Source organism: Egretta garzetta, unplaced genomic scaffold (genome assembly GCF_000687185.1).
Source record: "Egretta garzetta isolate BGI_Z169 unplaced genomic scaffold, ASM68718v1 scaffold280, whole genome shotgun sequence".
NCBI classification, from domain to species: Eukaryota; Metazoa; Chordata; class Aves; order Pelecaniformes; family Ardeidae; genus Egretta; species Egretta garzetta.
Genome location: NW_009258219.1, coordinates 433,166 through 455,418, shown reverse-complemented (window position 1 = coordinate 455,418; position 22,253 = coordinate 433,166). Strand labels below are relative to the sequence as shown.

Below are 22,253 nucleotides of genomic sequence, written 5' to 3'. Positions count from 1 at the left end.
TGGGGTATAGCATTAGAGTCAAAGCTAACTGAATTTGAAGAAATCCTGCCTTGTCATGGCAACAGTTGTTTGTACTTTTTGATCATCAGGGTATCTGTCATTAAAGAAACATTTTGCCACCTCTAAGGGAAAAGCTCACTGAAGTGTAACCTCTTAGTGAAAGTAAGAACAAAGTATTAAAACATGTTGTTTGAGCTTTAAGGGATACATTTCTGCCACAGAACTGTAAAAATTATATTTGCATCTATTTTACAAAATGTAAAACATAGTTTACACTTATTTAACTCTTGATAATGCCCTCTTTGTAAAAACTTAATCTTGAATTTTTGCACCAACTCCCAATGTCACAGGATGTTGGCAATCAATATACTCCTAGTCCTGCAGGCACAAAGTGGCATAGAAGATAACCACAGGATCTCTCTGCATCTATGGCTTTATGTCCCTGCCTAGACTGACCAATTCACTAACAAAGTAAGAGATGAAAAGACCCTCCTTGTTAGCCATAGCTATTACCTCCCTGCTGACACACACACATTTCTTGCATCCATAAGTGTGCATATGCTCCTCCACTTTTCACAATGATTTGGAAACAGTCAATGTGGTCATGACCTGTACAACAAAGTTTCTCCTACAAGACATTTTTTGCAGCTTCTAGTAGTTTTGGCCGTTGCAATGTCATTCTACAAAGATGTTGATTATTCCTTTCCTAATATCTGAATAATGGTACAACACTATCTAGCTTTAATTTTCACAAATTACTACTGACTTTTCTTGATCCATCTGTGAAATCAATTTATTGCTTTGTATATGAATTAAGGTCACAGATAACTTGTAAAAATGAAGTGAAATATCTAATCAGTCTGCTTGATAGTCAGTTTATAGACTTGAGGTATGCCAAAACTGTAGCTAAAATTAAATATCTGTGAAAAATAATGGAATCACCCCAAATGCCACTAGGAAAGCAGCCTAAGTGGCATATACATTTCCTAGATTAACCCTAAAATATATACATAGCCAGAAAACCTCAACTTCATCTCTAATTACAAGAATAGGGCTAGATTCTCAGATCTTAAAAAAAATACCACATTCTATGGTGTTCAGCCTCCTTTAATGGAGTAATGCTGGTTTATACCAGCTAAAATATTACTCTTATCTTAGCGAGTGTAGCATTTATCTTACAGAAGGAATTTTAACTTCATGTTAAATGGCATTTTTTTCCAACCTCCTTTTATACACAAGTGATTGAGAATGGCAGTATTATCCTTCAACTCATAAGGCTCTCTTGACAAATATATTTCCCCTGTAACTTCATAGAACTAGTGGAATTATACCAGGAATAAATCTGTTCCAGTCTCTTCAGTTACTCTATTTGGAAACCAGTCATTTGCCTGACCTTCAGTGCAATGCTAAAAACAGAGTTTGTCTGTCATCAGGAGCCAGTGAGATTTCAGATAAAACAGAAGTCATGGCCCCTGCAATGAAATTCCAGGAGTGTCCATCAAAGGTTTGCCAACAATAGCATCTCACTCAGTCAATACTTTCATACTTTGATAAAACTATGAAAAAAAGAGGAAAAAAAAGACATTTGACATTTAGAATTGGGCATGTCACAGAGGCTTAGTACTCAGTCCAAAGTATGCAAACCCAAAAGAATTATTTAATTATTTTCTACCTAAACTTTTATTACTTGAATAGCTTTGGTTCATTAAAGGCCCAATAATTTCTCACACTACTGAGAGTTTACTTTTTCATTTGGTTGGTTGGGTTTTTCTACCCCTACTGGGGAACATTCCTTCTTGCTACCAACACCAGAATGTATTTAAAATAACATATAGATTAACACAAAATAAATCATCTTTGTTCTCAACCCTAACATAAATACTGTGAGCAGGCACTGAAGTGGAAGCAGGACTATTTATTCTCCTAGCTTCTAGCTTCCTTGTTTAAATTAAAATATATTAATCTTGTGTTCATTAGGAGGACTGTTATAGAAGGATAGCTGCCAGGCAAGACTTCAAAATTCTTCCTTATGGTCCTATGCCAATATATATGCTTACAGTGCTCTCTCTTCTTTCAGTCTTGACCCTGCCATTTCTCTTGACATTACTCAATCCAAACTTAAACATCAATATAATATCCCAGTCCTAGCAGGATATTGCTGAATGCTTTGATAGTGAAAGTTGTAGATAGCAAAAATTACCAGTCATTTCTACATGCATCCTAGATATCCATTAGTATAGACGTAGCTGGCTAATAACCTCACTATCTTGGAATGTATGCTTACATTTCTAGTATTTGTGCAGTTTGTCCAGTCTTGTAGTTACTTCTTACTTGGATTTCTACTTAGAGGGTATAAACAGCTATGTTTATGGTAAGACTAAGGATAAGAGTGGGTTGAAGTGAAGCTAGCAAAAAGGATACCATGTCATCTTTAACATGGTGTTCTCTTAGCACAACATGGACAATGTATATTTTAATCAAAAAATAAAGACCTGTCCTAGTCTCTGTCTCACTAGTCTTTGCAATGAAAATTAGCCGTATAAAACCAGAAGATGGAGGTGCCAGAGGTAAGAATAAAAAGAAAAAAGACAATAAATCTCAAGACAACATCAGGCATTACAGGAAGTGAAAGCTGTATTTCAAAGCTAAGCAGAGGTTAAGATTCATACTATCAATCTTTAAGTGCAACTTATGGGCAGCTGTCCTTAAACATGAGGCTATGGCATTCTTTGTTATCTAATTAAATTCAGAATTGTCACAGTGCAACCTATTTGCAACACAAAGTGATCTAGATCACCAGAAGAAGAGAGGAAAGTGTCAAGAGTCACAGTCAAACCAATGGCTGTTTGTGCTTGGTGTCACAGTAGTGCCCACAAGTTCAGTCAGAGATGATGAGCCTGTTGGACAAGTTCTGCAAATTTATCCAAGAAGAGAACATCCACAGCCCTCAAAACTGTTGTCTAACTAGGCAAGGCATGCAAAAAGATTAGCAAAAAGAGCACTACAGTTAGGAGAAAAATACAAGTCTTCATGTTCTTGAATACTAAAGGAATGAAACTGGACAAAAAGTAAAAAGATACCATCAAAACAGCCTAGATTTTTACTTACTCTGGTAGCAAAGCAAGACAAACTGAGCAAAATGTAAGTTGTGGTGTGACAAATGACAGAGGAAGGATATTTATATTACTATATCAAGAGTACCTGTTCATCATAGGCATAAAAAAAAAAAAAAAGAAAAAAGAGCCAGAGATATTTTTCTATAGGCCATTTACATCTAAAGATAAATACACAGGTCACAGGCAGTATACATTCAAGAGGGAAAATGGGGACAACACTTCTTGCTCACCAACAAAAAATGTAAAATCAACCTCAACTAAAAATGTACCAAGGACATTGCAAGTCACCACCTTCTTCATCTATTCTCAGGGTAGGGGTTTGGAGCTTTTACAATTACGGCTTTACTCAATACAAATAAATATTAAGAAACAAGTAGATGTTGCAACTTCACCTCTTCAAGGTGGTCGGCATCAGCTCTTGTAGGGCATTAGAATTCAGCTAGGAAAGTGCTTTTCTCACTGAGAAAACTAATTTTTACTGAGTATCACATTAATGTAATTGTAACAATGGCTTCCATAGGCATGCACCTTCCTCTTTCTTCAGAGACTTTGGCAATTTGGAGGCTTTTCTTGCTAGTTCCTGATCCGTATTTTGTTATTGTAAAATTGGGTTGCTTGCATTGGAAAAAGATAATATTTTAGAGAGTATTTTCCACACATCTCTCTTTACAGCATTATTATATCCCAGGACAGTCTCATTCTAGTATGGATGTACAGGCTAGATAGCCACTACTCTCAGCAAGTATCCAGGAGCAGATACTTTAGGGGAAGATTAAAACTAAGGACTTCTGGCATCCAGGCCAGAACATTCGCTGGGGATGTTCTAAAATTAAATGCCAACAAGGAAAGTTTCTTCCTAAAACCTTTATCTACACATTGAACAAAGAGGCTTAACAATAAACTTCGTGGTAAGAGCTCTTCCTTGGCCTCCTAAGCTTGGAGATGCATTTAATATTAGGACCCAATCCAATTTCTGCAAAACTAGTGGAAGAGGATCAAGACAACATAGACAAAAAAAAAGTAATATTGTTGTAAGTCCTCTTAACAATGCTTTCCTCAGATATAACTTATTAAATGTCCAGTTAATAAGGCAAATAGTTGTAAGTGTTAAATTATATTAAAACAACTCCTTTGCGCTGTTTCCTGGCCTATAAAGAGTTTTAATAAAACAAAAAAGTTACAGACCAAATTAAGTAATTAAGCTAAACACTCAGAATGGCAAGAGAAAAAGACATCTACCCATATCATTAAATGGCACAAAACGCAGATCCAGCTTTGAATAACTTCCCCATGGGAAGGATCAGCATTTCACACTGTACTTATAAAATATAATACTGTACAAGTGTCCTGCCTCCTTTTCAGGTTGTCTTTAGGACACACGAACTCCAGGGAATTGTGGGCGGAATGTATAAAAGATCTTATTGCAGCTGCTTGTACTGCACCTGTTCAAGGGATAAATAAAGCAGCTAAGTTCTAGTTTTGGTTTCATTCGCTGCCAGTCCCTTGATGTGCAAAGAAATGATATACCACCTCCTCATCTTGTCAATCATACTGCAAATACGTCTTCAATATTGTGGAAGTGATGATCACTTTTTTTTGTTGCCAGGAATGTTCCCACAAGCTGGGATAACCTCTATGACAAGTCACACACGCTGGGAAAAACCAATGGCTCTTCACTTCATATTCTTCCAGGCAGCAAGCAACCCTGTTCATGTAAATTATCAGTTCTTAGACCTCTTCCCATACTTACTAGGAAAGGTATTAGAACTGGGTCTAGATTAAACTGATCTTAAATTAAAACTGAATTAATGAAAAAATTCTCTAGAGCTTACAGAAGGTTTATTCTGCTTTGTTTTTTCCCCCACTTGATTCTCCTCAGAGTTCCAAAGCTAGAAACATGTTATCATATTGCATAAAAGAAAATATACTAGATCTGTGCGAGTTGAAGATCCAGACTTTTTTGATGTGAGTCATTGAGGTCCTTCCATTGGCATTTAGGACACACGTGTATCTTCACAGGGCACAGAAGCTTGATGTTGCTTTTACTCTACAGGGCAGGTTTTTTTAAAACACTTTTGCTCACTTGCCTGTTTCTTTAGGTCACCTAAAGCATGTTTTCTAGAAATTCAGTGAAGTAAATTACGTTAGCCTCAGAAGATACAACATGGGCTTAGAAAAGATGCACATATTCTTGTGTTTTGCCACAAAGAACTTAGGGAAATGTTCACAACCACTATCTGCTTGTATATATATATATATTTAAAGAAGATGAGTGTGTCCTACTATCTATGCTCAGCATATTTTCTTCAGAGAAAAAGTTGGAGATTACAGTCTAATATGACATTTTGCAGGGTGAGGAAGCAAAGCTCTCCAGAAACATAAGAACAGAAATGTAGGAAAAGGGAACTGCTGATGAGCAGGACAAAAGCATTATTTTGCGAGCCATAGGGTGTGTAGTTGTAAAGGGAGGAAAGTCTCTTCCAAGAATTCTCAGTGGAGACATACTCTATTCTAAACACAGAAATTATATTTGTATTTAGTTCCAGCTTGGCTTCCCCAACATAGGGTAAAGAAAACTATTTAATACAGCAACCCGTGCAATCAGAGAAACAGGAAACCCCACAGCTACACAAAAAGCAATTGTGAACCTCCACGAGGTACCCTGTTTAGCCAACTCCCTCCTGCACCCTTACATCCTGCATTTTCTTTCTCTTTTCCCTCCCTGTTCTGTAAGAAATTATAACACCTTGTGGAAGGGTCTGGAACTTTCATTTTCCAAAGACGGTCTTCATCTCTTTGCTCCTCCACTCACAGTCCACTTCATCTGAACATCACTGAAAGCTGGGAGCAAAGAAAAGATGGCAGACTCTGAGGAGGGCGAACGTGTAGGGTAGAGCAAGGCAGAAGGTGGCAGGCAGGGGAAGAAGCGCACATCAGCATCCCAGGCGAACGGAAGAAGGAGACAGCAGAGTACATCCCACATGGAGCAAGGATGAATGCCAAGAGCCAACGTTGGGGTCTCCCACATGACCATAGCAATATCAGCATGTGTCCTTGCAGCCAACTCCTACAACTAAGGCACACAGTTCTCAAGTGTGGGATAGTACCTCCCTCAAAAGAGAGGATAGTTTTGCTATGCCTCAGGGATGAAACAGCCAAACAATTCTGGCTCACTTTCCATCAGGGGCTTACCTCCAACAGCCCGCTACCCACAACTCCGTGCACTCATCCTGCACTACTGAAAACTATATGCCAACACAGCACATATTTTAATTTTAGAAATATTACACTGCAGAGAAGCAGTACTCAGCAGTAGGCAATTAACCTGTTCAAATAGGTTTGGTTTGCTGTTCAAACAAGCCGTGACACTTGCAGACTTTTGACCACTTCTTGTCATCAAGAAAGCAAAGCAGACACATAATAGAGACACCCTCATCTGCCCCACCCCATACAGTTGGCAAAAGGGTTTAATCTTGAATAATTTGTAAGATAATTCAAGTAAACAAGTGAGACAAGAATATTCTAGACAGGAAAGCAATTTTGACAGTAGGTCAGGAGGGTACTTGAATTTTGCAACTCCTGTCAAAAACTTAGCAGAAAGAGTATCCATTTATTTCCTAAAGTAGTTAATCTTAGCCAACTCTGATGAAAGGAACATCTTGTTTCGGCTGCCTATTTCTTTTTTAAACACCTGCCTTAGTACCAACTGCCCTTGGCCATTTTTGAACTAGCTATGACTAGGTAAGGAGAGAATGCTGACATTCTCAAATAGAGCAGGATGGTCCCAGTGACCCCCAGGATCAAGAAAAGGCAGCCCAAATTCACCCTAATACCAGAGCATTCTGATTTGGCACTATGTACCAGAATCTGGGGTTACATGTAGTATTTTTGGAGTTTTGGATACCATGTCCCATTCCAAAAGCTTGAGGTAAATGTAGCATTCATTCCAATTCAAAATAGCTTCCTAACTCACAGGATGCTTTAAATATAGCATGAGAATCCCACAGAGACTTCTGAAGAGTGTGCATGGCACCCTAACCAGGTATAATAAGGACTACAATGCCTCACAGTTATTTTTCTTCATGCCACAAAGACTAATTGTCACTAATGTTGGCTTTAAACTGAAAAGCCATAAATTGTTTAAAGTAAGCGTGTACTCTTAAGCCTGTTACCTCTAATGAGAATACGGGTTTATGTGTATTAACAAGTATGGCTAACCAAGTGAGGGGGCCAAAATAGCCCAGCAGCTGGAATTTGGACTCTGAGTGAGGGAAAGGAGGGGGATATGGTGCGAACATATGAAAGGCTGAGTTCCTCCTAATCCTCAGCTGCCATTGCTACAAATCAAGTGTATTTGGAAGGATTTTGGGGAAAGGTTAAAACCTATTTATGCAGTGTCCAGGCACTGAACACCTGTGGCATAGATGATCACAACACCAGCTATGCATGTGGGAGGTGCAGAAAGTAACTCTACCCTTGCCAGGGGATTTGCACGCCTTTAAGACACTTGACCCATTATATCTTCCTAAAAGAAGAGCACGATCTCATTGACTTTCTGGAAAAATGGCTGCTAGCCACTGCTAACAAAAAACGGAGTCACCTTGTATGAAGCACGTTCAAGATGTCATCTGGAGCCATTTGTAAGCTGGAAACTAATTATTTTCAGGGTACCTAATTCCAAAAAACACAGAGTACATACACTCAAAGTCAGTGAGTGGGGGGAAAAAAAAAGTTCTTTCTTCCCCCTACAAATAAGAGCTGGGTGCTCTTGTTCCTGGAACTTCTCAGAACACAGAAACTGTTTCACGTTTGGGGGGAAAAAAATATACTCTTCATGGACCTGAAAATGAAAGAATGAAAGTTTTAAGGGCTGCTCCCAAAGGACACCCAACAGTAGGGCTAGACTAAGCTTCAGGGCCAGCTTCAGGCTGATGGCTCATATGATAAAGCTTTTATTTCACTTAGACCCTTAAGTTATGATAGCAGCTAAGTCAAATACATAATTTTTTTTTCCTCATCTATGCAGTACATTTTGACAGGTGATACCTGTTTGCTTTTAAATATATGATATTATGTAGATTATGGGTCAACACAGTGTAACTGAACAGCACACTTGTTAACGACCTCGTTCTCATTTGGTCCTGGCAAGAATTAGATTCTTTATAAAGGGCCATTTATTAAGCATCACTTTTATAAAATTAGCATTTAAAAACTTAGACAGTTTTAACAAAAAGCCCATTCTGAGATTTTGCTCTCAGGTAATCTTTTTATTAAGGTTTTAATTACAATAGTACAGAAGAAACCACCCTTTAACATGCTGTATAAGCCATCCTTTTTCAATTAGCATTATTCATTTCAAAGCATACCATAGCTGACATTGCCAGACACTGTTTTAAATTAATTTATTTCCTCAAGGCTTGCAAGTATTGATTTTTACCATGTTCAGCAAAAACTTCCCTCCTTTCTCTCCTTTTCCACCGTTATGGTGGCATCTCAGGTATGTATGTGCAGAAACTTCTAGTTACACACAAAAAGCCAAATCAACTATATCAAATTGTGTTCTCAGCTAGCTCCAGTCCACTGTGAATGCTAGATTATAAAGACAACCTTTGCATTTTCTACACCATTTTGATACTTTCAGAGTGCTACTGAAGGTTTATTGTTTGGGGTTTTTTTTAAATACCCACATTTTATAGAGTTATAAAATAACATACTCTTTACACTACTAATTAGACAACAAGATAAACCAGATGGGAACTGCTGTTGCTAATATAGAAACTTAATATTAATGTACTTGCAGAGCCCATTTCCATCTTTGCGTTCCACTTGCTGGAGAACATTTTGCAATAATGTATTCAGAATGGAGCTAATGGCAGGGTTATCTGCTGTGTTATGAAGACAGCTATTTACTGAGTTCAGACATCAGACACTAATAAAAAGTTCTACCTGAAAAAAGCTTATTGTGCATTTTAAGTATAAAGCACTAACAATTCAGCAGCTTTAAAATGGTAATTTAATGGTTACCTCCTGCTGTGTTTACTAGTTCTAAAGGATCTGCAAAATTATTAACTTTAATAATAATTAAGTAAATCTGAGAACTTCCTGAAATACTACATCAACTGTATTCTCAACTAAATAAACTCTAGGTCAAAGGCTGAGCAGTTTGTCAGACCAGAATATCCAGTTGCCAGGGAACACTGTCGAAAGTTAAAACAAGAAAAAAATGAACATAACTAATTTGACTTGTGGACCTGTTTCCTTAGGTTAAGAAACCTTCTCCTCCATAAAGACACAGTAACTATGGTTATCCCCACTTGTGAACTTCTCAGTTTCTCACAGTTAACACCATGCCTCCTGTTCAAGGGAAGGGTTATGTTCCTCTCCCTTTTGCAGGAGAACAAGCTGCAAAGTCACTATGGAGTGGGTTTTTTGGCATGAGTAGTAAAGCTAGCACCAAGAAATACTGACAGTATTAATAACTGAGTTGGTAATTGCATAGGTGCCATTCAGCCCAATTATTTCATACACTGAGCTCTTTTCACAGATAATGCCACATGAGCATTGATGATTCAGATACAATCACACACCAAAGAGGAAAGCTGCATTTAGTAGGTAAAATAAAGGGCTTCAAACACACTGATTATGTATAATGTGTCAGAATAGTCAGAGCAGCAGGTTTGATGATGTAACATCATTTAAGCCAGTACCTCAGCTATTACAGTCTGTTATTCTTATTAATCTGGCCTACATTCTAGCAGGGCTAAATGTTTCTCTTGAAATTCAAAACATGAGCAGAATTGAGAAACAGAACTTTAAACAGAGCTATGCATGATGTCTACACAAATACTGCACAGAGTGCATTAATATTCCTTATATACCTCTGGCCTTCAGCAGTGAGCTTAGTATTTAGTGATTACTTTAATCACACAAACAGATAAGAGGGGCTGCCTTTCAGTTTCAAGCACATGCTTGATTTAAAATAATTTAAATAATTTGACCAAGAGCTGTAGTTAGTTCTATGTCCTTCCTGAAAGCTATTTGACCAAGTACCATACATGCATTCAAATCACACTGCATTATGATGCTAAAATTTAAATACAAATAATAATAAAAGGACTCTTCCCAAAAAAATCCTGAGTTTAAGGACACAACAACAAGCTGCATGGATTTGTCAGAATGTTTTCGGCAAGGAAAGAAAACAACAGCTTCTTTTTTCATGATTGTTTAACCAGAAAGGAAAAAATAGTACATCTTATGCTGGAACTGCTTTGTGTTACAAAAAGCAGGTATTTGTTGAAATTAAACCTTCTCTTACAGTATTAGCAGCTTAGGTGAAACATCCATTGGAAATACTCCTGATATGATATTTTTGATCAAGACAGGGAATGTTGCCTACCTCAGAATAATTAATGCCTTACCTCTTAGACCACCTGCACAGCCAAGTTTAAACCTGTTCTACTTTATTCAGAGCAGAGACTTGAATTGAGTTCCCAGTATTCAGGGATGTTCTGATCCCCAGGCCCCAGAACCCATCTCTTTCTCCAGCCCAATAAGCATTGTTTTAAAAGAATGCCACTAGAGAATTTGCTCCCTCCCTCTTTGTCCAACGTACAAATGCCACTTGTGCTTGACGAGAGATGCAGCCATATCATACAAATGCCCTGTATTCTGAACTGTCATTTATAGTGTAGATGCTGACTACTGGAACATCTCAAATAAGCAATACCAAATCAGGAGGTTTAGGAGTTACTTGTAGGGTTCAGGCTCACAGAAATGCAATCATTTCTGATAACTGTGGCTGTAAACTTACCAGAATTGTCTTGCAAATTAGTTTGAAAGCAAAGATACCATCTGAAGTAACCAGCATTCTCTCATGATGCTGACACATCTATACACATAACAAATGGCTGCATATAATAAAATTCAGAATGCTCTAACTTTTTATGGGGTGACTCTGTTGCTCAAGAAGTGATCTACAAATTAAGCAGATTATCCCAAAGCAGTGCTGACGCCCACAAGAACAGTTGTTTTATCAACAGCATGTAAGAAAGTTTTGGAGTGTTCTTAAAAGTTGGCCTGGAAGTACTTCATTTTCCTCTCTCAAGGGACTATTTTGAGTTAAATTGTAGAAGACTGGAAGAATGTGAAACCACCGATGCATAAGAAATTGCTACAGCTTATCTAGACAATGGGCAGAAACTGAAACATAAGAGGTTTCAGTTAAATATGAGGAAGAACTTATTTCCTTTGAGGGTGACAGAGCACTGGCACAGGCTGCCCAGGGGGACTGTGGAGTCTCCTTCTCTGGAGATACTCAAAGCCTGCCTGGATGATGTCCTGTGCAACCTGCTCTAGGTGAGCCTGCTTTAGCAGGAGGGTTGGACTGGATGATCTCCTGAGGTGCCTTCCAACCCTTGCCTTTCTGTGATTCTGTGATAAGACAGTCATTACATTAAATGGCTCACTCCCCTTCTTAGAAGTTCACTCAGTGTCATTTGAGTTTTGGGGCGAAAAGGAAACATCTTTTAAGAAGAAGACTTTTAGAGGACATAAGGCTTACCTCTTAGTTTTGTAGAGTATCAACTATTACAAATACTAATCTATGGCTTTTAGTATTGTGAAGGACTTCACATTTGGAGATGAAACAAACCCTCTCAAAGCTGCTGTAGGACTCAGCAGTCTGATTCACCAGGGATGGATGTGAAATCAGCATTTCCACGGAACTTGGTGAATTTCTTCAGTTCAGTCAATACAGGTACACTTCACTCTTCTGATTACAATTTATGTACTGCACCACATGGCCATCCAAACTACAGCTGCAGTATTCATAGTGCCTGACCCAGATAATCTGAGGTTTCCCTGCCTTCAAGAATAGAATTTTTAAAAAGCCAAGAGGTACTGCCTTCACCCATCATTGCCTGTTGTAAGGCACTGATACCCCATATGCAATAAGGCCAACAGGAAATGAATACTCTCACACAGATCCTCTAAAGGAAGCGCAGTCACAGCGAGAGAGATTGACATACGTATGCTAGGGAATGCAGGAGAGGCAGGAAGTAATCAGGAAAAGATGCTGTTAAAAGAGCCCCAAAGATGTGAGAGAAGCCTTCTCCAGAGACATGGACTGCAAAATGCTAGAATAGCTTTGCCCCCCACCTCCAAGAGCTGTTTCCAGCTGCTTGTATCAGAATAAGTATACAGATGAGCTAATTTCATTTTTTTCCTATCAGTGTTTGCCATTTCCCCTCTCTGCGCTTACGTCATCACCAGATTTCAACTTCTTCCTCACTTAATTGAATAAAGCCAAAACACTTCTCTAACACTTTTGTCTTGTTTAAACATTGTCTCCTTCAGCTTCAGGATCTGGCTTTTGATTTGGAACCCAGGCAACATTAAAACCCCCTCTATTAGGAAATAGAAAACTGTATGGATAATCACAGAGTGAATATACCAGTCATAAGTTACTGCACTGTTCTGGATAATATTTCTGCCATCTCAGATGATGATATACCTTGCAGCCCATTGCATCACCTACAAGCCAATCTGCCTCACTAGAAAAGCTTGCTGTTTAGCAATAATCATTCACAAATATACGAAGAGGCTCTGCTATTGTGTCCACCCATGTACAATCATACCATCTCAGGTAACATGGCAACACAGCACTTCAATAATTAACTATGCCTAAAAGCCTTCTTACAGAGGATTAGGTCTATAAAATTAATGAATTCTGCTTTCTTCCAGACAGTTCAGGCAAGCTGTAGGAGAAAATAACCGGCTTTGCTGCCCACGTCAATTTGGAAAGACCAGATTTATGCATATGAACAGGCCACTGGTGACAGCTCTTAGCATGGCCAACAACCTGCAAGTCTCATTCATTTCAGTAGGACTGACAGATGCTCAGCTTCACTAAGAGTCTGTCAATACTGTTTTCCTACTTCTGCTGCCTGCTCATGACATCTCATGACAGAATTTATTCTAGAGGGCAGGATGATCTGCAGGGTGGGGACTGGAAAAATATTTTTAAAATCTTCCCAGATTATTTTCTAATGCCATTGTTAAAGGACTGTGAAAGCTGCAGAGTGACCTTAACTCTTCTCCACTTGTTTTTGTCTCCTCTTTTTCTGTCCCCACCCCCCTACCTTAGTCAGGCATTTATTTTTAGATAAAGAACAGATAAGCAGAACAATTCATTTCCGGGGAACACATCTTCACCTGTCACCCAGCTGACTGACTGTTGACTCCTATGTCATATGCTGTTGACTATTCAGCAGTGAGCTGATCACCTGTACCTAACCTGAAGGGAAGAAAATACAATGTCTCAACATCTTAAAGACTCCTTTAAAACTGAACTGTCGTGCCAAACAGCTCTGAGTAATAAAAGCTTCTTTGCCCACTATTTTAAGAGCATTTTCGCTGAACAGAAGCATTAGCAATGCCACAATCTTGTATTGTGCTTTTGCCAGTAGACTTCAAAGACCTTTAGGTTTTCTCCCCTGATTCTCAGGTGGAGAAGTGCAAGCTGCGTGGGAATTGTATGGGGACTGGCTGACAGAGCATCAGTCAACAGACAGCTAAGTCACAGCTCTAGTTCCTACGTCCAGGTCCTTGGAAACATGCAGGCGTAAGACTACAGATGGGATGAACAGTCCTGGTGTGGTGGTACACTGTTGCCATCATCTTTCTCAGGAGCTACGCTCTCCTGGCATTACTCGCAACATGACAGAAGAGCACAGAGCCTCCATGAAAAAGGATGAATCTTTTTGTTCTCAGTGGCCCACCCGCAGTCTTATTGCTCGGGGGGTAGCTAGAGTATAATGAGCATGTCTGCCTGCAAACCCCATCTGCCTGCATGGAGGGATACTATGTATATGTAGGCAAAAGGGCTGTGGCACATCTGGCATTAAAAGCAATTATAAGACCCTTTAAGTTGAAGTGTTTGGGGTTTAGGACTCATCCTGCCCACAGAAAGTCTAATCCCATCTCAGGGCAGCTGTGGATCAAACCCAGTCCATAGGTAAGCATATGACATCCACTGACAACATTCACAGCTGTATGCCCTTCCCAAGAAGGGGATTTTCCTCACAGTTATCTTCTCTCCCCTACTCCCCATCTCAAGAATATCTTGAGAAAGTAAGTACAGCCTTCCTTTTCCCCCATGGTAAGATTGCAATTACCACCAAGTTCACAGCTCAACTCAATTATGACTGCAAATTGCTGATTAAGGGGAATATCTGATCTGTTTGGAGATGCATTTATGTGAAAGATACTGAAGATAAAATAGACTTCAAGAATATTATCATCAAAAGCCATGTCTTACACTGTGTTCCAATTAAAAAATATCCCAGACAGCAGGCATTCCTACTCCAGCTTCCCCTGAAAGAAGCTACATTCACTTCTGCATGCCTGCTTTCCCCCTCTAAGGCAGGCTACAAAATCCAATCCCATCGGAAAGCAATGCTCCCAACTAAGAAGTAGGCCTCACTGGGAACGAGTTCAAAACATTTAACAGTGCTTTCTGACACTTCTACTGCTGGAAATGCAGCCAGCTGTGCAAAGAGGTAATTCCTCCACACCTCAGGGAATCCAGCTATTGCAGATTCACTCGTGCTCATCGTATGCTCTCAAAAGCCCCATGCGAATTATATAGCCTTTGGGCATATTCAGTATACTTTAAGGGATTATAATCTGAGACAATGGGTTCTTTGGGAAATAACTGAGTTTTCATTTCTGATTGTGTCATATACAGTGCAAGTGCCACAGCCCCAGCCCTTGACTGACAGTCACTAGGTATGACTGAATTACTTATAAAAAAATAATCCAGACCATAAGGTTCAGGCTGCAGAGAGTCATGAAAATGCCCACAGAAATATGCTGGCACCTCTCAACACTTACCCTAGTAAAGAAATACCAAAATTATTTACCATAGTGAAATTAGTATAAGTTTATGAATTGAGTTTATTTTTGTGGGCAGGGGTATTTTTTGGCTTTTTTTTGCTTGTTTATTTTCAGTAACACTGACAGAACAGCCTTCTTTGCAATTACTATGCTACTTCTGCAAAGGGGGTTATGAAAAGTTCCTCATTATCATAGGACTTGCTATTAAGGTAAATGCAGCTCTATCTTCAGAGAAAGGAATATTGTGCATAAGAATAAGGGAGATCAAATAATACAGAGCTTTACAGTATGAATATGAAATAGCATAGTTAAGATTTCAGAAGCTCACTGATGACTTTGAATCATGATTGTCGCAGGGATATCAATTTAGTACCCACAACTTAACAGACTGTACTTTTTCATTACAAAATAAAAAACAAGTTTTCAAAGCATTGTAGGTGGCTTTTTTTGCAGTGAGCAGACCTTTTGTTTGCATTCTATTTGTTTGTCTGATTAAATCATTCTGGTATTCCTTTTAAACACTGTTATGTAAGTAACCTCTCTTGTCATTGCACTGCAAAACAAGCCTTCTGCAGGTGATTGGTGGAGGAACCAAGATGTCTCTAAAAAGATCTGAGCATTCTGGAACAGATTTGAGACTATCAGAAAGAAAAAAGGGGAAAAAAGAGAAATGGACGAGGGAGCTGCAAGAGGTAGTTGAAAGCAGAATTCCCAAACCAGAAGTTACACAAAACTGTCTAGTTTGACAAGAGAAGGGTAGGCAAGAGAAACGCTTACAGATTTCCTGAAAATGACCTAATATTAAAAACCTTTAAGAAACTGAGCTAATTCAGGTAGTAAGAGCACTCCACTGCAACACCTTAAAATACTGCTCTCAGGGAAGGAAAAAAAAAAAACAAACCCCAAGACATCAGCTAAGAAATAAATGGACTAATCTGTAATCGACAAATACACCAGGTAATTAATTATTAAATCACATGCTGGTTGTCAGCCGCAAATGGAAGGCTTCTGCATAATTTAAGACCATATTTTAAACACTATTGAGTCTTCTGCTTGACATGTCTAATTTCCATCCAGTTATTGCTCCCCCCCCAAAAAAAGAGGGGACATGTATCCCTATCTTTGTCCAGTTTTAAACACCTAGACTTCACAAATTTACAAGCAGCTGCGTGTTTATTTTCTAGAAATACAATTTATTCATAGTTGCTCTACTCTGTTCCCCCCAAATAGAGAGCACCAGTGACGCCCCATCAGCAGAAAGAGACAAAACTGTACAAAATAGAACTGGAAGCTTATTTAAAAGAGACAGTATTGTCATTCTTAAAAATATACTAACCGTAACTGTCTTCCTGAGGCATCATCAATGCCAGGTTGTACCTTGAACTGGTATATTTAAAGTCCACATTTTGTTCTCATTATTCAGACCTGGCTGCAAAGATCCTCTATTTTCCTAAGGCCAGGCCAGAGTGCACATATGACTAGTTCACTGTTATTTTCCATAAAGCTCAATGAAGTTTTTTTGCTCACTTACTCTGGAGATGGTCAAGGGCATGTTGAAGTCCTTGCCCCCTTGCAGTCGGAAACCCCATGGTCCAGGTCCATTCAGAGTCACGCTGTAAGCCATTTTGTACCTCTTTCACAAGGCAACAAGGCACTGCAGAACAGAAGGATGGGGTAGAGAGAGAAAGCGTGAAAAAACCAAATGAGAAAAGGGAAGAGTTTCACATAACGAAAGCAATTCTCTTTCTGCCTTGCCTGTTCAGTCGTGCTGGGATATCACCTAAGAATAGATGGGAGCTTTAATGCAGATGCTGATATCCCAGCTGAGTAGGGCCCATAAAAGGTTTGTAACCAGACACCTACTATGCAAAGACTTCATGACTCAGAGGTCTAATATAGCCCCCAGGGAAGGGGACAGATCTTTCTAGGCTTCTCAAGCCCCTCTTCATGCTCAGTTACTTTATGGGCAAAACACATTTTGTAATAAAACAAGCAAACAAAATCCCATGCTAAAATCCCAAACACCCAAGTATCTTTATTAGCCTGTTAACAACTTCATAGCCATTTGTAACTTCTGCTTCAGAACATATGTTTATTGCACCGTGATATATCATGTACTACAAACAAGTTCTTTTTACATAGATCTTTCCATATGTAGCAGGAGAAGCATCAAAAAAAAAAAAGACTGCCTTCTTTTGCATTGGTTTGTTAAACTGAAAAAAGTATACACTATGTGCGTCTAGCGTCACAAAAACCCTCACAACTTCATGTTTGGCTCTTGGTTCCATAGCTCTTGCCTTCTCAAGGGAAAATTAAAATTTATTGTCTCTGAATGCAGATAGAAGTATTATGGGTTATTTCTAAACAGCATTTAATTTCTGTTGCAAAAGCATAGTTTCACTACATACCTGTCTTATTATTTCAGTACAAGTCTTTTAAAGGTGTGACACTTAAGTGAAAGGCTAAGAATACAAATAGCTAGCTAACTGCTTCCTTAATTCATTCCTTGATTTTTCATAGTTTATATTCCAGCTGTTAGGTGTTCCATAAAACTTTATAACCCTTGTTCAGCAACACTGGATAGCATTTCTGCCTTGGATTGGGAATAGCTAAAATACAGAGAACAAGACGGAATGGGAGAAGCTGTTGGCAGAACTACAGATACAAACAAAAAGCTTCTTCTCTCAGGATAAAGCTATAAACATTAAATAACACCCATCCCTTTCAAGTTATTAATATATGCAGGACCTCCAGAACAACTCGACTGTATCTCCACAGCATCCCTGCCTTAACCCTCCAGTTACAAAGAAATTCCCATTACATTATGGTAAAAAAAAAAAAAAAAAAAAACAAACCAAAAAAACATGGTTCTAATCTAATAATCAAAAAGACAACCAAACCCACATAATGCACTAGAGTGATGTAGCTCAGTTTGAATGCTGATAATAGTCACTCTGCCCATACGCCTACCTTAAAACACAATAGAAAAACTGATGGCGAAATGGCAGAACAAACACTACCAGGGCCTTAGTCTTTATCTGAGGAGATGGTCAATAATTTTTCAAAACCATGAGGCAATAGAAGTGTTTGTTCAGTATTCACAGTGGCAAAAAAAGCCATTTGTACAAGGGATTAATTACGCTCCACATAGACACTAGACTAAACCATATAACCATATTTTTTAGTCAGAGGTCCAAATCAAACCACAGCAATTCACATGGATTTGAGTGAAAGTTGCACTCAGCCAGTAGAACCGGACCAAACCAAAAATCAACACAGACAGCAACACACAGCTTGAAAAGAAAACAGGTTTCTGATGTCTCACAAATATCTCGAGGGCATATTTACATTGACAGCATTTAGAACTTGCCCTATATGAGACCACGACCAGTGATGTTTGGATTATTACTTTGAGGGGAGACAAAACCAACTTGCTGCACTTCAAACAGCAGAGTTTTCAGGCCTGCCAGTTTATGCACTAGGTCTCTTTCTCAACATTGGTACTGGATTTTATTTTTTTTTTTAAATATACACACAAAAGATTGGAGGTAAATTCCCATTGCATTCTTCTTTTCCTCAGAATTCACTGTTGCTTTTTAGTGCCCTTTCTTGGTCCATTCAAGGGTTCAGGAGAATGGAATAAAACCAGGAATAAGATATGCATTGCAAGTCATTGCTTCACTAGTACAGACAGTATCACAGAAAAAAGTATTAGGAGAGTGGTTTCATTTTCATGGACTGTGAGTTCAGTGAACATTACCTTCCTATACTTAAATCTTCAGTCATTTGTGAGGAAAAAAAGTGTGTGTGTGTGTGTGTGTGTGAAAAAGAAGCAAACCCAACCCAGAACAGAATAAAACTGCACAGACATCAAGCTGAACAGAGCTAAGCATTAAGGCACAGGGATGCTGCTTAATGAAACACTATGTGCTTTTATCCTACTTTCACATGTGTAACATGCCATTTGCTTATCAGTTTAGGACATCTGAAAGGGTCTGTGAGATCCTTCAGGCTGGGTGATGTGCTAGGAAACTAAAGTGGTAATCTCATTAGAGGCACTGTCATTTGAATGAAATGTTAAACTGAGGTCACTTGTTCCTACTCCTTTGGTTTCTGTCTGCGTCTGCATGAGCATTCAGCATAGCTTGGCACTTTTAAAAAGAAAGTGTAGAGCATATGCCAGTGTCCTGGCCAACATTCCACTTCAACACAACAGGAGCACAGCTCTTCCACATGCCTGCACTATCACTACCAGGTGCACTTTGGAATAAAAATATTCCACAGTTTTCTTTCTCCAGGCCTCTCTAAGTCTTTCCCTTCTGCACTTGATTCCCCTCTGCCTGCCCAGAGAAAGCTCTATGCCTCATAACGAAGTGCAAACAGTAAAGCTCACGCTGTAGTCACAGCTTCATTTGCTGGGGACACTCTAACACAGGTCTCACTTGTCTTCTACAGACTTTTAATACAAGCAGCCTCTAAATAAGAAAGCTGGTGATCCACCCAGATGACTATTTCAACTCTGCTCTGTTTTCAAAGGTGAGAGACATGGGTGTTCTCACCGCATCAAACTACAGATTCTCATCCGGAGCAAACGCAGGAACTGGATTGGTGCAGCAGGTACAGCGCCATCATGGCCACCAGCACAAACCTCAGGAAAACCTCCCAGGAAACCTGAGGATGAAATAAACTGTGTGCACATAATAGACAATCCTCTTGTTTTTTGAAGCTTGTGATGTTTGGATTAGGTTGTAGTTGCTTTACGTAAGTGCCTGTTAGACTGTTCCAAAAATCATTTTTTGTTTGCTCAAATAACAGTATTTTGTTTCTCTTGGTGTGCCTTCTTCCCTACATTCTCCAGCTATGTCAAAATCTGTGACTTGCTTATAGTTCCCTCCCTTCAGACAGAAGCTATGCTGAGTCAGATGAAGTCACTGGCGTAAGGAGTGACATTTAAAGAAAAAAAACACATTCCAGGAGCAGGGTGACATTTTCTCTACAGATATCAAACCAGAGAGCTGTCCAGAGCTCACCAGGTCCCCCTCAGAGCTGTCCCCAGCTGACTGATGGGAACAGTTGTGAGGAAGCTGGATGGGTACCAGGCTCTGTGGGCTGGACAGCAGAGTGCTGCCACCTCCAGCAAATGCCTTGGAGCCTGAGCAGAGCCATCCTTCCATGGCTGCGCCAGAGACGTTACACTAGCGGAAACAATTCACATATGCTGGGAGACCACGTTGTATGACTTTAGGAAAGCTACAACTGCATGCTTGGGAGTGCATAGCCGTTAAGTGAATGAAATAAGAACCACTAGTGTCAATGCTAAATTAAGGTGGAAGGAAACAAGTAATGGAAATTCCAATTGTTCAAGTTGCTACTACTTCATTAAGCTGGCCACATTACTCATCGGTTATATTTTAGCTGCAGCAGTCGATGTGCTCATAGATGAGCCTTGAATTACTGTTACTGCAGTAACAGGGTTGTATCGTTTGTATCGTTAAGCATTTCAGAAGTAGATTGCTTGAGAGTTTGACTTCTGACCTGCAACAGACTATGCATCTTTGGCGTACAAAAAGACACATGCAAGGCTGTGGTTTCAACCTTTTATGTTTTTCTTTAGGCAAGTGAAGGACTTGCCCTGCACTGGAATGAAAAATCTTCAACAAGCTGGATAGACATCCCTTTAAAAAGCGATCAGACAAAAATATTGGCTGCCTTTGTTTCGGTTTCCCTCACCTGAGGGAGTGGCGGTACGAGAAGGCAGCATTCAGCTTTCTGACACACATGTCCTTTTTGTCCCATGGATTCCTGCACTGTCCCAAATAAAATTATCTATACTCTTTCAAAAGAGTGGAAAGGTGAGAAGAATGGATTGACAGCATGTGAAGAAACTACTCACCTAGATGCATGCATAAAGAAAACCCAAGCTTTGAACCAGGTGTCCGATATATGCGATGCTAGAGTTTTCCAAAATTTTGAAATTAGCCCAATGCTAATTATATGCCACATGAAACAATGAGGAAACAACAGCTGTATCTGGGGACTGATCTTCATTGCAATCCACAGGATGAAATAGCACATATTCACTGTATATTGGCTAATGGGTGCTAAAGAACTTGAAACTGACACATTAGAGGTGAAAAAGCTTTTTAGCTCTGAATTCCTACCTTGCCAGTGTCACACTGAATATACAAGTAATTACCAAAAACAAAGATTTTTCCCACAAGTTCAATATTGCTTCCAAAGCAAGACTATTCTACAATGCAAAAGAGCTCATTGCCATCTCCTTTCCTTCACTGCTGAGCCCTGAACTAGGTTGAGCTAATCCTGCTTGTACTTCCATGTACAGCTTTGCTTCACCTATTTAATCAAAATCCCTCAGTTCTCACTGAACTTTTTATTTATGAGTTCCTCTTAGTCCCTTTATCAAGTTGTCCCAAGTCCTGCATTTTGATCTTTCTTAAGAAGCTAAGTTTTCTATCACACTTGGCTTCACCAAATTCTGCTTTGTCAACACCTTTCTAGCAATGTGGTTTGTGGGTCCCAACAGAATACAATATTCCTGGGGAGATATGCTAGAGCAATAGAATGATGGAATATTATCTCCCTTCGCTGTAATGCAATGCCTTCAGAAATGCAACTCAAACCATTTCTGTTTGGCTGTTTGCTTGCTGCCACTACCACCTTACCGATTAATCCCATTTGCTGTTTACCCTCACCTCTAGATCCTTCACAACAGCTACTTTCACCATTACAGAAAAATGACATTTCACACTTTTCCCTGCAGAGTGGCCTTTTTTTTTTCCTGCCATGACCTCATTTCACTACCACAAAAGACATACACCATAGTGGACTCAGACTTGATCTTTTAAAAGATTTGAAGATTTTTTGGTAATGATGTTAAACTGGAAACCATATCTATGGAGAGACAGGCTACTGAGGGAAGAGGAAAAGGTACCTGTCTAGACTGTTTATAAAGACTTTTTTGCCCCTGTATTACAAAAAGACTTAAGTGTATGTTACTAAGTTCTCACTCTACCAGCATTTCAGTCATTGTTTTTAAAGGCACCCACTACAGCACATAATACTTAACACTTCTATGGCACCTACCTTGCCAAGATATCAATTTTCTTTTTTTAAGGTAAAGAACACCTAAACAACCTGTTGTTGTTACCACCTCCTTTTTACATATGTAGCCATAGCACTTAAGTTACCAGCTTAGGGTCACACAATGAGTCAACAGCAGCA

The 22,253-nt window shown here is 39.2% G+C and overlaps 1 protein-coding gene across 1 annotated transcript in view; it reads right to left on the bottom strand.

Moving 5' to 3' along the window:
• LDB3 (LIM domain binding 3) overlaps nucleotides 1–16,635 on the bottom strand; it is a 74,312-nt gene extending 57,677 nt beyond the window's left edge. The window contains exon 1 of the mRNA XM_035889234.1: nucleotides 16,543–16,635. Coding sequence (XP_035745127.1) covers nucleotides 16,543–16,635 — 93 coding nt within the window. The remainder of the gene's footprint in view (nucleotides 1–16,542) is intronic.
• Nucleotides 16,636–22,253: the final 5,618 nt, after the last annotated feature.